The following is a 13,747-nucleotide window of genomic DNA, read 5'->3' on the forward strand; positions in this document are numbered from 1 at the left end:
AGTATCTCTATTCTCTGTACATTTTGTTTAATAAATCTAAGATAATATATCGAAAACTAAAACATATGACTTAAAAGGTCCGAAGGAATTTTATCAGCAACAACTTTAATATTGACCTATCTATAATGTCAGTTTCTTAAAACCGATACCACAGATTAGAGAATAGTTACTTCGTCCGATACGATATCATCAATGCTAAATGATAACCCTTTGACGTAGGTCTATAGTAGCATTAAAATTGTTAAATTAATATAATTATTCGATAAATAACTAAACACAATTTAATAAAAACAAAGTAAGTACTGCTAGAATAAAAGACTGGCTTCAACTAGAAAAACCTGCTTTTTTTAGCAAACCTTTGTTAAAAAAGCAGGTCATTTATAACACTCGATATTGATAACCTCTTCAATCTAGGCTTCAAAAAAGCCACATTCTCACCTTATACGTTATCCGCCTCATTTCCATTCAGAACGGCACCTTTCAATATTTTGAACGTGCCCATTTTGTAACAAATGGCAGCAGATAAACGAAGTAACACGATAAAACTCCGGTAAACATTTTTCCAATACTGCAATTGCGGAAGCTCATCGCTGGAGGTCTTCATGCCGAAGGCAGATAATTTTGTTTAGTGGCGTCCCGAAGCGACTCTCGACTCTCGACCTTCGATTGATTCGGTTACGTTAACGATGAATAAACACTCTTTAAAATCAGCGTTTGAAAGAAAACAAGTTTGTATTCAAAGGAGTTTTCATGTCGATTTATAAGGTAAGTACCAAAATTGTTTTTGTTACCGCTTTGCTTTTTAAAGTGAATCTTTTATTACATCGTCTCCAACTTTTTGGTCTGTGTAGACTGTAGCGCATGTCGCGTGACGGTCGGCTGCCGAGTAGGTATAAAGCAGTGTTCAGAAAATTTCACTTTTACCGTGGTTTCATAAAACAACACAACATTTTTTGTTTCTACTATCGACATGAATTGTCGAGAATTCAATATGAGGATAAATGTTTTCAAATTCTAATGGTCATGCAATATTTATATAAGTCTAGCATGATAATCTAATATCACTTATCAGTTATTTAAAATTCATAAGAAACGATTATTATAAGCCAAATTTTTCACAAAAAATAATTATATATAATAATAAATATATATATACTGGTGGTAGTAATTTAGAAAAAAATTTATAGTTAACTATTCTACAGTTAGAACACTTAACTACAAAATGCTACTAATTGACATCGATATTTCATTGCAAACGTTTAGATGGGAACTGCGAACTTTTCTTCAACTTATTTTTACAGCGCATTCTTTTTATCATATTATACCTAGTTACATAACTTGATATTTTAAAATCATTAGTAATTAATAAACACTTCACCACACCACACATAAATGAAGTATATAATAATTATGTGGTAATAATTAGGTGGGTTTTCCAAACGGAAATTCTGAGCAATTGTTAATTTTTTATGCATTTATAATAGTCGGCCATGTTAAAGTTATCTCGGTCGACTTATGGACACACTGATAAAATGTTCAGCCAGCGAAACATTGTAAATTAAGAATAATAAAACATCAATCTATTTAATTGGACTTGCATAACATACACTTCAAACAAAATCTTTGCACATTCCGCCGCTGTCATGGTCCATATATGTAATCTGTCATTAAGATGCGGAGTATTTCCAGACGCTTTCAAAATTGCTTTGATTCGTCCTATTCATAAATCAGGAGACCAAGATCGAGTTGATAATTTTCGTCCAATAGCTATGCTGCCTATAATGTCGAAAATCCTAGAAAAAATTATTAACTCAAGGCTCTACGAGTTTTTACATAAGACTAATTTCTTCTCGATGCATCAATATGGTTTCCTGAGAGGCAAATCCACCAAAGACGCTATAGCTGATTTGACGAATCACATTATTAGTAATCTCGACAGCAAAAAAAAATGCATTGGTGTATTCCTGGACCTGGCTAAAGCCTTTGATACGGTTTCAATACCTATCCTTTTAATGAAACTTGAACGAGCTGGTGTTCGAGGATTACCATTGCAACTACTCGCAAGTTACCTAACAGACCGTAAACAGATGGTAAAGATTGGAAGTGAAGTAAGTTCAATGCATACCGTATCTTATGGTGTACCACAGGGTAGTGTGCTCGGTCCGACGTTGTTCCTCGTATACATAAACGAACTTTCCAATCTGACCCTATCTAACGGCCATGTTGTTTCATTTGCTGATGATACTGCCATCGTATTTAGTGGTAATGACTGGAACAGCACAAAAAAATCTGCAGAGGATGGACTGGCAATAGTTATGTCTTGGTTAAGTCAAAACATTTTAACCATCAATCTAAATAAAACAAAATACTTAACCTTCTCTTTGTACAAGTGTTCACAGCCGAAAGAACTCACTATAACATCACATACTTGTAAGACATTCAACTATCCACAAGAAAATAAATCGTGCGAGTGTAAGATATTAGAAAGTGCTCTTACCATCAAATACTTAGGTGTTCACTTAGATAACCAACTAACCTGGAAGTATCACATTCAAACTCTGGCATCACGCACTCGCAAACTAATGGTCATATTCAGGAAGCTTCGCGACATCGCTGACATAGATATCTTAAAAAAAGTATATTTTGCCATTGGTCTATCGATTCTAAGTTATTGTATTCAAGTATGGGGCGGAGCAGCAAAAACTCACATGCTCAAGATTGAAAGAGCGCAACGAGCAGTTCTCAAAGTAATGATGGCTAAGCCAATGCTCTACCCTACCTTAACACTTTACAATGATTGTAACCTCCTCTCTGTCAGGAAACTTTATATATTGGACTGTGTTCTAGGCACTCATAACTTGGCAGCTCGACATACAAATCATACTGAAAAAAGACGTAATGATAGAATCTTTAACTTACCTCTAGTTCATACTGTGTCAGCTAAGCGTTGTCCCGCCTATATGGGTCCTTTGCTCTATAATAAAGTAAATAAAATATTAAATATCCGCAACATGACATATTTTAACCTAAAAAATAAAACCACAAGCATGTTACTTACCCTATCATACGTAGAAACCGAAGAATTGCTAAAATTATGAACTAATAATGTGTAATAATGTTAATTGTGTAATAATATATTATTGTAATGTAATGTGTAATAATTTAATGTGTAAAAATGTAATTTGTATAAATCTAACTTTCTTTTTTTAAATCAAATGTATTAGGTATGTAAACCTTATCTATTACTATATTATGCACGCATCCTCGTACACACTCACACCTACACACACACACACACACACACACACACACACACACACACATACTCACGTTACTATCTTTACCTACGTTTTTACTCACGTTATAATGGCACTGTGTCATAGGAGTGGAAAGCGTCGATCGCCTATAGCACAGGTCTAGTACCTAGTTTAGGCGATCGTCGTGTCTCATGTATGTAAACTTTTTATAATGTGGGTCCAAATAAATATTTCATTTCATTTCATTTCATTTCATTTCATTTCATTTCATTTCATTTCATTTCCGCATAAATTCAGCTTTATTAGATGATATGAAACACAACCACTTATTCAGAAGTTTTATAGAATACTAGCGGTCCGCCCCGGCTTCGCCCGTGGTACATGTTTACGTTTTCTCTACATAAGAACCATCCTCGTACTTCAAGAAATATAATAAAAAAAGAATTATCGAAATCGGTTCAGCCGTTCTCGAGTTATGCGCTTACCAACACATTTTGCGATTCATTTTTATATGTAAGAAGATTTTAAATGTAAAACATAGGTTACAGAAAATTGTTGCTTGAAGGATTGTTGCTTGTTGTTAAGGTATATTGAATTGAAGAGTTTATGAGGCAGTTTTTGAAGTAGTATTTAATTAATTAATAGAAACCAGGTGTATTCAGACCTTAAACACGACCGAGTAGTTTGCGAATAATTTGTAATATTGTTAGTTAATCTTTTTGCTCGTGAGTAGCGCGATTTATATCATCATAATTTCAAAACATAGGAATAATATTATTATAGTCGTGTGTTTATACGGAGATACAATGTTATTTATATTTTTCATCATTTTTGGTGAGTTAGTGCTGTGATATAGTTTAATTTAGTGAAAGGTTGTCGAGTGTTTATAAATCTTATAAATTAAATTCATTTTTTTGTCTTGTTGTTATTTTTTAATTGGTCATTATTTGTTAGCGCTTTTTGTGTTCAGGGAAAACCAGTAACAATATAAAGTGTAGCTGTAGGTATATAACAATCTGCCAACCATGCAAAGGATAGAATTTCTATATGCCTGAGTGAACCACATACTATTTTATTTGATGTTCTTAAAGGTCCTGATAAAGAAAATGTTTTATTTCAGTGATCGGTTATTCCATAATTCTTATATCTATTATGGATGGAATTGTTTGTGTATTATATCTATTCATACAAATATAGTGAATATTTTGTTGAATTTTTATAGTGATATGTGAAATATGTAATGATCCAAGATTTTAGGTGAGGTACATTGATTGAATTGACTTGTAAATAAATTTTTGATAAATTATGTATGGTCCATTGAAAAGTTACATTTGGGGTCGCATTTTTTAGAGGACGCAATTTTATTTTTTTGATGTGTAGGGGGGGTCAGTGTGAAGCAATCACCAAGTTTGTGGGGTCGCCACCCTTGTCCCACGGCCGCCATCTTGAAAATAGCGGTTGAAATGGTTTTTACGATATATCTCTTAAACTATTTATCTGATAATAAAACAATGTTAACATTATTCGTTGCAAATTAAATTCTCTACAACTTAGGTTCAGTAACTTTTTGTCGTAGAACTATAAACAAAAAAGTTATAAGCGAAAATGTTCAGAAATTAGAGATGTTTATATTTTTCAATAAAACTTTTTTTTATAAGTTTACGAAGAAATTATATCAGACCATTTTTGTAGATTGTTTTTCGTAGAACAACTTTTATTTACAACATTTTTTCATTAAGTAAATAGCTAAGGTTTTACAGCCATCCGAAGTGAGTACTATTTTAAGTACTCTTTACTATACAGAATACGATATATTATGTGTGTACTAATAATAATTTGTCACCAGTAATTATTTTACTTTTGTTATAATAATATTTTTAATAATTAATTTTACAATATTATTAATAATTAATTATTGAATCTTTTCCCCACAACCCAGGAGGTAGAGTCTGGAAGTGCGTTTTTTTTACGTCGAAAAGCAGGGCTGAAATGTTCTGCAGTGTGCTTCCATTGTTGTGGAGTCTGGGAAAAGAGCCAATAGCCAATTTATTATGTATAGTTACTACTGAAAAATAGTACTCACTTCTGAGCGCTGTAAAACCTTAGCTATTGACGTAATGAAAAAATGTTGTATATAAAAGTTGTTCCTCGAAAAACAATCTACAAAAATAGTCTTATATCATTTCTTCGTAAAATGATAAAAAAAAGTTTTATTGAAAAATATAAATAGCTCTAATTTCTGAACATTTTCGCTTATAACTTTTTTATTTATAGTTCTACGACAAAAAGTTACTGAATCAAAGTTGTAGAGAATTTAATTTGCAACAAATAATGTTAAAATTGTTTTATTATCAGATAAATAGTTTAAGAGATATATCGTTAAAACCATTTCAACCGCTATTTTCAAGATGGCGGCCATGGGACAAGGGTGGCGACCCCACAAACTTGGTTTTAGCTTCACACTGACCCCCCCTACACATCAAAAAAATAAAATTGCGTCCTCTAAAAAACTCAAGGTCAGGCCTAAAAAATGTAACATTTCAATGGATCAGTAGGTATTTAAACCATGAAGCCTACCTTTCTAAATTGTTATTTTCTTTGCATGGTTTTCATTCAGTGCTAAGTGTTGTAACGCTATGCTAAGTGCCATTTAAAACTCCCAGTAATAATACCTTTTTTCTGAATAGCGTCATCTATAACACTATCATCATGTCAAACGGGGTCCTGTCCACCGACCCTTTCAGTGGATATTTGTGAGGCGCTGTGCGGGCCCTCTGTGGCTTGTAACAGCACTCAGCTATGCTGCCCTACAGCATGTGGAGGTGCCATGTGTGTTGACGCTATGACGCAGAGGCATTTTGTTAATTTAGGTAAGGCTGGAGTACAGAAATAAAAGCATGGTCCTGATTTATCCACTATTGCTGAAAACAATATACACATTAAATCACTGTTTAGATATAATGCAAAGAGATGAAAGTAGAACTAAAAATGCGTTTACAAAATATCTAAAGTGATCCATTACACAATGCTATGTAAAAATACGGACGAAAATGCACAGAATACGAACCACGAAACTCCTTGACGCGAATCATCATTTCGTAATTCGTATACCTACATTAAGGCAACTTTTTCACAAAGTGCACCAGAACAGTCTAGTGGAAAATAATTGTTGAACCAAACGGCAAAAGAAGTTTGTATTCATAAATGCTGCACTTCCTGACCTTTGTAATATAATACCAAAGTTTTATCATATCTTTGCTATTATAATTATTGTATACTTGGTTACGTAAATCGAAGTTTTAAAGAACTAAAAGGAGCACTTTCTTTTGTCCATGTATTTTGTAACATTTTATCTCAATGTTCTGTACTTTTTCGCATGAAATTTAAATATGATAATATTTTGGAAAATTACCTACTTTCCGTTGTTGTTAGAAGAGTCCTTTATTTTTTTCAATTTTTATACCATTTCATTAGATAATAACGAATTGCCAATAAATAATTGTGTGGTTTACCAAATTTATTTCATCCACATGAAAAACTAACCACTAACTTTTACTAACTAACCTTTTTAATTTTCAGTGAAGAAAGGCCGTTGCCCCGAGTATCCCCGTGGACCCTGGGTGTGCAGTCACACGTGCACCGGCGACTCCGACTGCCCCAGGACCCTTAAATGTTGCCCCAATAGATGCGGGGCACTTATTTGCCAGAAACCGGAACACGATGAAATAGTACCTACTATGATATAAGTTGTTAATAAATTAGTGAAATATTCAGTAGTTTCAATATGTTGCCTTCCTAAAATTTAAGTAGACTTTTCCATATTTTCAATATAGAAATATATATCTAGGCTATAAGCTATATATACAAAAAATTGTTTTCTGCATAAATGAATACCGAATACGACTGTAATTTCTATAATAGACGAACTCATTCACCCAGCTTCAGTCGCTTTGAAAGGGTATTAACTATTGACTCACTACAATAGACAGTTTAGTTAGAGATTAATGGAATTATCGATCTAATTGAATTTTCATTCAGAGCCTCAAATTATTGTACAATACTGTTTCTACTGTAAAGTCTCAAGAGTTTGTACTGCCATCGAGGTGGATTATCAATTATTATGTGTCGAAACCTAATGGGAAGCCTGTGTCCCAGCGGTGGGAACAAATATGGGCAGATGAGATGATTAGATATAATAAAAACGTTAATAATTATAGTTTCCAATTACCATCGATTTGGTATATATTGATGATATAATGGTACGCAGGTGTGGACTCGCTGGGTTAATCAGATCCAATGGGCAGAATCGTAATTAAACAAAGCCTTATATTAATTGCTGTCCCTGAATATCTGACCATTTTCTGTATCGAATTTATTTTGAGAAGGGTTTCGAATTGACCGGATTTATTAACAGGTTTGTTTTTTCGCATCTCGATACTTCAGTTGTAGATCTATATTATTTGTTATGTTTAAAATGTATTTTGATAATGTATTTAGGGTATTGGTGCATTAGACATAGCTTGGAAGTAGGAAGATGTCTAGATAATCCTTTCAATTGGCAGTAGGTACCTAAGTTATATGAGGAACGGTGTTGTAGAAGGTATTTATTGTTCATATTATGTGATATTCATTCGCGAAATTCATGGTATTTAAAAAAGAATTCAATTCAATATGTAAATTTGTCTTATTGAATGTGTGGTATTTTTAATAAATAATGTATCAAATTGTGTTTATTAATAATTAAGGTGATTATTAATTAGCTTGTAAAAACAAGCGCCTACTACATTCAATTAGCAAGCACGTTGTAAAGTGTATTAGCAATTATGTTTTGATAAATTATACTTGTTAAATAAATAGGAAAATCATGTGAGTCCTTAACTGCGTACATTTTTGTCACGTGACTAACGACGTAGAGTCCCAGAAGGCTTCATCAATCATGTGTTTCGAAAGGGGATAATATTATTTTAGAGGAATGAGTATGATTTGATTTATTTTAATGCTTGTAGGTAAATAACTAAATATTCCACGCGTCAGTTTAGATCAGTCTCTACTTACGAATAGAAATAATACATACAGTATAAAATTTGGAATAATCGGGGAATCGAGATTAGTACAACATTTCTTACAAAGAGTAATTATATAGTTTGTATTAGCATAATATATATGCATCGCGGTTACAGCGCACATGATGCCGCAGTATTCAGCTAGTTATTAGAACTTTCCACTTTAAATTACCTTACAAAAAATAGTACTTAGTTTTTATTTAAAATTGACATCTATCTCATGAAAGCTTGTCATCAAGCGTGTCATCAACACCTAATTGGAAGCTTGTGAACAGCGATATGTACCAACTAGCCACAGAGGAAAAATACACAGTAGGTAACAATATTTTTGACGTGACAAACTGACAACGTCTTATAATTCGATAGCCGGCTGTACGCACGAAAAAACATGTCTCATGCGGCGTTACCTCGGTCTGAGGCGTTCCATGTAGGCTTGAAGTGCAAGCGAGAGCGCGGAACGAGCGACAAAAAAGCACAATAGGCCGTTGTCACGTTCAACTATCGTCAGTAAACCGACTTTACAGACAACCAATTTTTTTTTCGTGTATTTATTATTAAAAGGCAATGGATAGAGGGTAAATCTTACCATGAAATTTCATATTAATTTATATCCAGCTTCCATTAAAAACCAAAGCGAGCTTTTAAAATTTAACGTATATGAAGTAAATTCTTTGAATACAAGTCTGTGACTGTTATTGCACAAACTACAAGCTAAGGCAATATCGCCACAACATATTTTACAAAAACCATATTTCATTAATAGTTCATAGCTATTCGCAAATATTTTCGTATCAAAATTATCCTCACAAGTCCACATTTTCTCTAACATAACATACTGTATTTGTTACTCTGTGTCCGTATACCTTAATTAATTTTAGAACTACCTATTAAGCCTCATGCCAGGTCGTGCCTATGCAATCTTGAGATACGCTTAGACGGAAAATAAAGGGAACGTGATTGGATTTTCAAGTGGACGAGCGATTTTTATGCAAATATGTTATCGGAGAGATGTAGGTACCTAATGAACGTACATTTTCCGCAGTACATTTGATGTACGATTTTCTTTTATTGGGTTTATAATGAATGCGCTGTGAAGCCTATGCTATTTATTTCATGAATTTTTAATATTAGTACAATATTATTTATTTCAAGCTTTTGGATCTAATTCAGGGAAAACAATCCTAATTTTAGAAAGTTTATGTTACGCTTCACTTGCTTTTTTATGAACTACATTTATAATACATAATATTATATTGTGTACATTGTACTCTACACAATATATATGAAAGTTTATGAGGATGGATGGATATTTGTTAGGACCCACAACAGCAGAAACAATAAAGGCTGATAACAACACATAGCTTTAGAAATAATCGCTTTTGCACGTGGTTACGTCCGCGGGCGAAACTGCGACTCGGCTAGTAGAAACATAAAATCGATTCTCCAAGAGGTTTTTTCTTGTTCGACACTGAAACAGTTATACAGATATATTAATATCACGAGCATCGTGCCGTAATACGTTTTGGATTTAAGTTTTCAATCTGTAAGCTCTTTGTCTAGTGAGACTGAGAGGATAAAAGCTGTTTCTCAGAAACGGATGTTTTGTCGCGGCTTCAACATCCATTGTGCCGTTTGTGGTAAAGTTAAATGGAATTGCTGTGCATTTAAACATCGTTTATATTTATTTGGACTGGATTACTTGCGCTATCATAAAGATGTATAAATATGTCTGCACGTTGAATATGAAGCAGGAAGGGTTCCGTAGGAATGTGGTATACCTAAAGTTTGAAGTGGTATTTAGATTGGTCTACATTGAAGTATAATAAATTAACTTTAGACGCACATGTAGGTATTTTTGAGAAAAGCATTAACTAACAAGTTTATGAACTTCATAATTTAAGAAGCATAGTGGAAATTTTTTCATTTAATATGTATTTAAGTCAAAATGTTGCTGTTCAATATATGTATTATAGAAAAATCACATCTCTAATAAATATTACAGCAGCGCTCCAAAACTATCCGATAATAATAATTATTGTCTTTCATTCTGAACCTGCCTGCTAAGGTAGCTCTTTCCTTTTCTATAGTGAAAAACGATTGCAAAATTTATTTTCATAACGATCTAATTTGAGGACAACAAAAATAATAAGTACCTAATAATAAATACTACACAATATACTTATTCAATTTGACTTTTATCGCCTTTGAAAGCGATGCTTTTACTTTTAAAAACGAAAGGATAATCAACGAATCACAGAGAGAATCAACTACAGAGATCCTGAGCCAATTTAACCACTCCCGCTGCTCGAAAATTTAATTTCTTTCGAATAAACAAATATTTTATTTAGACCACGTCGCGCCTTTGCTGCTATGATATTTTTTTATATCCGTTTCATGTTTAATTAATCCCAGATTGATAATGTTACATCAAGATAAATAAATTTACATATTTAAGAACAATAAAAAAGGGAGAATTGGCCAATGCCCCAATAAATATTTGCGAAAAAATTAATTTTAAATCTTTTTGATGAACGTGCCTTCACTCGTCGAATTCTTCTTCATTCGTCGAAAATATCTAATAGCGTAGTATATTATTACTAGCTTTCCGCCCGCGGCTTCGCCCGCGTTTTCAAAGAAAAACCTGTTCCCGTAGGATTTCCGGGATAAAACCTATGTCCTTTCTCGGGTATCAAAATATCTCTATACCAAATTTCATGCAAATTGGTTCAGTAGTTAAGGCGTGATTGAGTAACAGACAGACAGACAGAGTTACTTTCGCATTTATAATATTAGTATGGATTAGTCTGTGCTAATAGAGTTTGCTGCAAAAAAAACTACTCTCTGTCAAGACAGCAAAAAAAAGAGACATAAATTTCCTCAGTATAATTGAAAAGTTACATCAAGTTGAAAATATAATTTGAACTTAGAACTGGAAACGTGACGACGGGTCCCCTGAGAGCCTGACGGGTGTAACATCTCAAATCAGAATAATATTTCTTGCTCACGTGTTGTATAAGTTTACGCATTTCACCTAGTTTGACGTGTGTGTACTTCGTCCGGGATGAAAAGGGTTTACTGTTAACAGAAACTATTTTACAGACGTAATGATAGCGCAGGGGCGGTGGAACGGGGAATGTAATTCATCGTCCGGTGCGGTGAGGCGACTTGAGACGTGTTCCGCTCATGCCGCCAACGGGAGGGAAGAGCAGGCAAACCACTTTTCCTGTTCTTGGCTTGCGCCTGGCCTGGAGATGGGCTGCCGCCGAGGGGGTCGCGGAAGAATTCTAACAAATAGGTTTTAGTCGGTAAGAATCCGACATAACCCACGGCTCCTTCCCCGGGAGCTGTTTTTGGAAGATTTCCCCACTATAAAAAAAAAGGCATACAAAGGGGTCACTATATGATGTCTTAAAGCAGTATAAATTCCAGTATCGAAAACTGGCGCTAGGCGACCTATATAGGCTTTGTGATTTTTCCACATTGGAATTAATACTGCTTCAAAACATCATGGTAACCCCTTATAAATTAAAAAAATAAAATATATATTATCACTAGCTGTGCCTCGCGGTTTTACCCGCGTTGCTCCGCTCCTGTGGTCTTAGCGTGATGATATATAGCCTATAAGCCTTCCTCGATAAATGGGCTATCTAACACCGAAAGAATTATTCAAATCGGACCAGTTCCTTAGATTAGCGCGTTCAAACAAACAAACTCTTAAGCTTTATAATATTAGTATAGATTACGTCTGTTAATTTTTTTGCGAGTACTATAACTATAAAATTGGGTTATATTATATTTAAAATATGGCATAAGTAAATTAGAAATTGATAAGTTTTTAACAGTTTTATAACAAGATTTCTTGATTATATTACTTTATAATGATTCAAACTCTATAACTTTCATCTTCAGATATTTGTAACGTCCTTGTTACGTGATTGAGCCTTGGGATAATCAAACTTCTTAAATTAGTTATTTTTTGCTGATAATCTAAGAAAAAACTTTCACAGAGTAATTTAAATTTGTGTCTATACTGAAGATCTGAAAAACACTTTGAAAATATAAGGTAATTACGTACAATTTTTATAATTCAAAAAGCTATTATAATGTTAAGATATATTTTGTTGTTCTATAAAGGTATTGAAGATATTTTTACTGCTTTTTCTACTTTGTATATTGCAGTTAACCTGTTTCAAAATAGCCAGATTTTGAATATTCTCTTCGTCATAAATGATAATGTTACGTTTATAGCTTCGTGAAATGGAATATTTGGTCTAACAAAAGGTTACAAAAGTGTAACAACTAACAGTTTTATTCAGACTATTGTGTTAAAAAAGTTTAGATACAGGTTTACTGATTGTTAAAAGACCGATAAGATTTACCTAATAGTTAATAGACACTCACTTGCGGAGCTTATATTAAAGGTAATTTTATGTAAAGCTTTAAGATAAAGCGTCCCTGAAAATACAATTTTTCTGTATGAATTTTTCAAGAAAATTTTCACACTTTGTTATCAAAATGAATTTTAAAAACCATCCAGTGAACACACGAGAATTTTTCTTCATTTAAATATTCACTTTAATATACCTACCATTGATTCTTTGACACGTTGTATATCTGATGATCATATTTTGTGTACCGATCACAGGTACCGATAGATACAAATGTTTAATTTGTTTTCACAGAAATTAAATACCGCTTTTTAAATTATAAAAATAACTAAAACACTTATAATTCAATAAAGTATGTATAAATAATTCGTGTCATTTGTACACCAACACCGTGGACTTTTAAAATGAATGTAATAATACATAATTATATTTTTAATTACATTAAATTAAATCAGCAATCAAAAATTTATTTATGTGTGATAGAGCGCACTACGCCTTTCAATAATATTTAAATGTTACTTAATATGGAAAAAATGAAATTCTGCATTTTATAAAAAAAGGTAGTTTATTTTCTTTCATCAGATGTAAAAGATCCTCCTCCGATACAAATCTCTCTGGATCGAAGCAATCAGCACTTGGCCCCGGCAATTCGGCTTGCGGTGTTTTTCTCAAATTGGAATAACAATAGTCTTCGCGAAGTTCCTGAAGCTGAAATAATATAAAGAAACTGTGAATATTTTAGCTCAATCTCACTATAATATCTGCTACCGTTTGCTTTCTTTACACTGTGTTAAAAATATAAATAATCAACACGATTAACTAGGTACTCACTTATAGGAAATACTTAAACATACATAAACTGTTTCTAGTACATTTGTGTACAACGGTACATCCTCCTAATAGTATAAAAACGTATAAAAGTTTTAAGGATGTATGGATGTAATGTTTGTGCCTCTTTCAGTTACTTTTTATCCGTTTGCCATCAAAGTCAAGCTGCAGTAGAGCATTAACGCAGTTCATTATAAATTTTCTATACGTT

General features: G+C 33.0%; 1 protein-coding gene across 1 annotated transcript; it reads left to right on the forward strand.

Moving 5' to 3' along the window:
- The first annotated feature begins 3,996 nt into the window (after positions 1-3,996).
- Positions 3,997-7,038, forward strand: LOC149485271 (whey acidic protein-like). The gene is made up of 3 exons (XM_089699997.1): positions 3,997-4,091; positions 5,945-6,127; positions 6,837-7,038. The coding sequence occupies exons 1-3, from the start codon at positions 4,064-4,066 to the stop codon at positions 7,001-7,003; spliced, it is 378 nt and encodes a 125-aa protein (XP_089556123.1). The 5' UTR covers positions 3,997-4,063; the 3' UTR covers positions 7,004-7,038.
- Positions 7,039-13,747: the final 6,709 nt, after the last annotated feature.

Source organism: Colias philodice, chromosome 10, assembly GCF_061535455.1.
Source record: "Colias philodice isolate Cphi_HAF_F1 chromosome 10, ilColPhil1 Martin Lab GWU primary, whole genome shotgun sequence".
Lineage (NCBI taxonomy): Eukaryota > Metazoa > Arthropoda > Insecta > Lepidoptera > Pieridae > Colias > Colias philodice.

Coding starts and splice junctions, on each gene's coding strand:
- LOC149485271 (XM_089699997.1), top strand. CDS start 4,064: ATGTTATTTATATTTTTCATCATTTTTG. Junction 4,092..5,944: donor TATATTTTTCATCATTTTTG/GTGAGTTAGTGC, acceptor TTTTCTGAATAG/CGTCATCTATAACACTATCA. Junction 6,128..6,836: donor GAGGCATTTTGTTAATTTAG/GTAAGGCTGGAG, acceptor TTTAATTTTCAG/TGAAGAAAGGCCGTTGCCCC.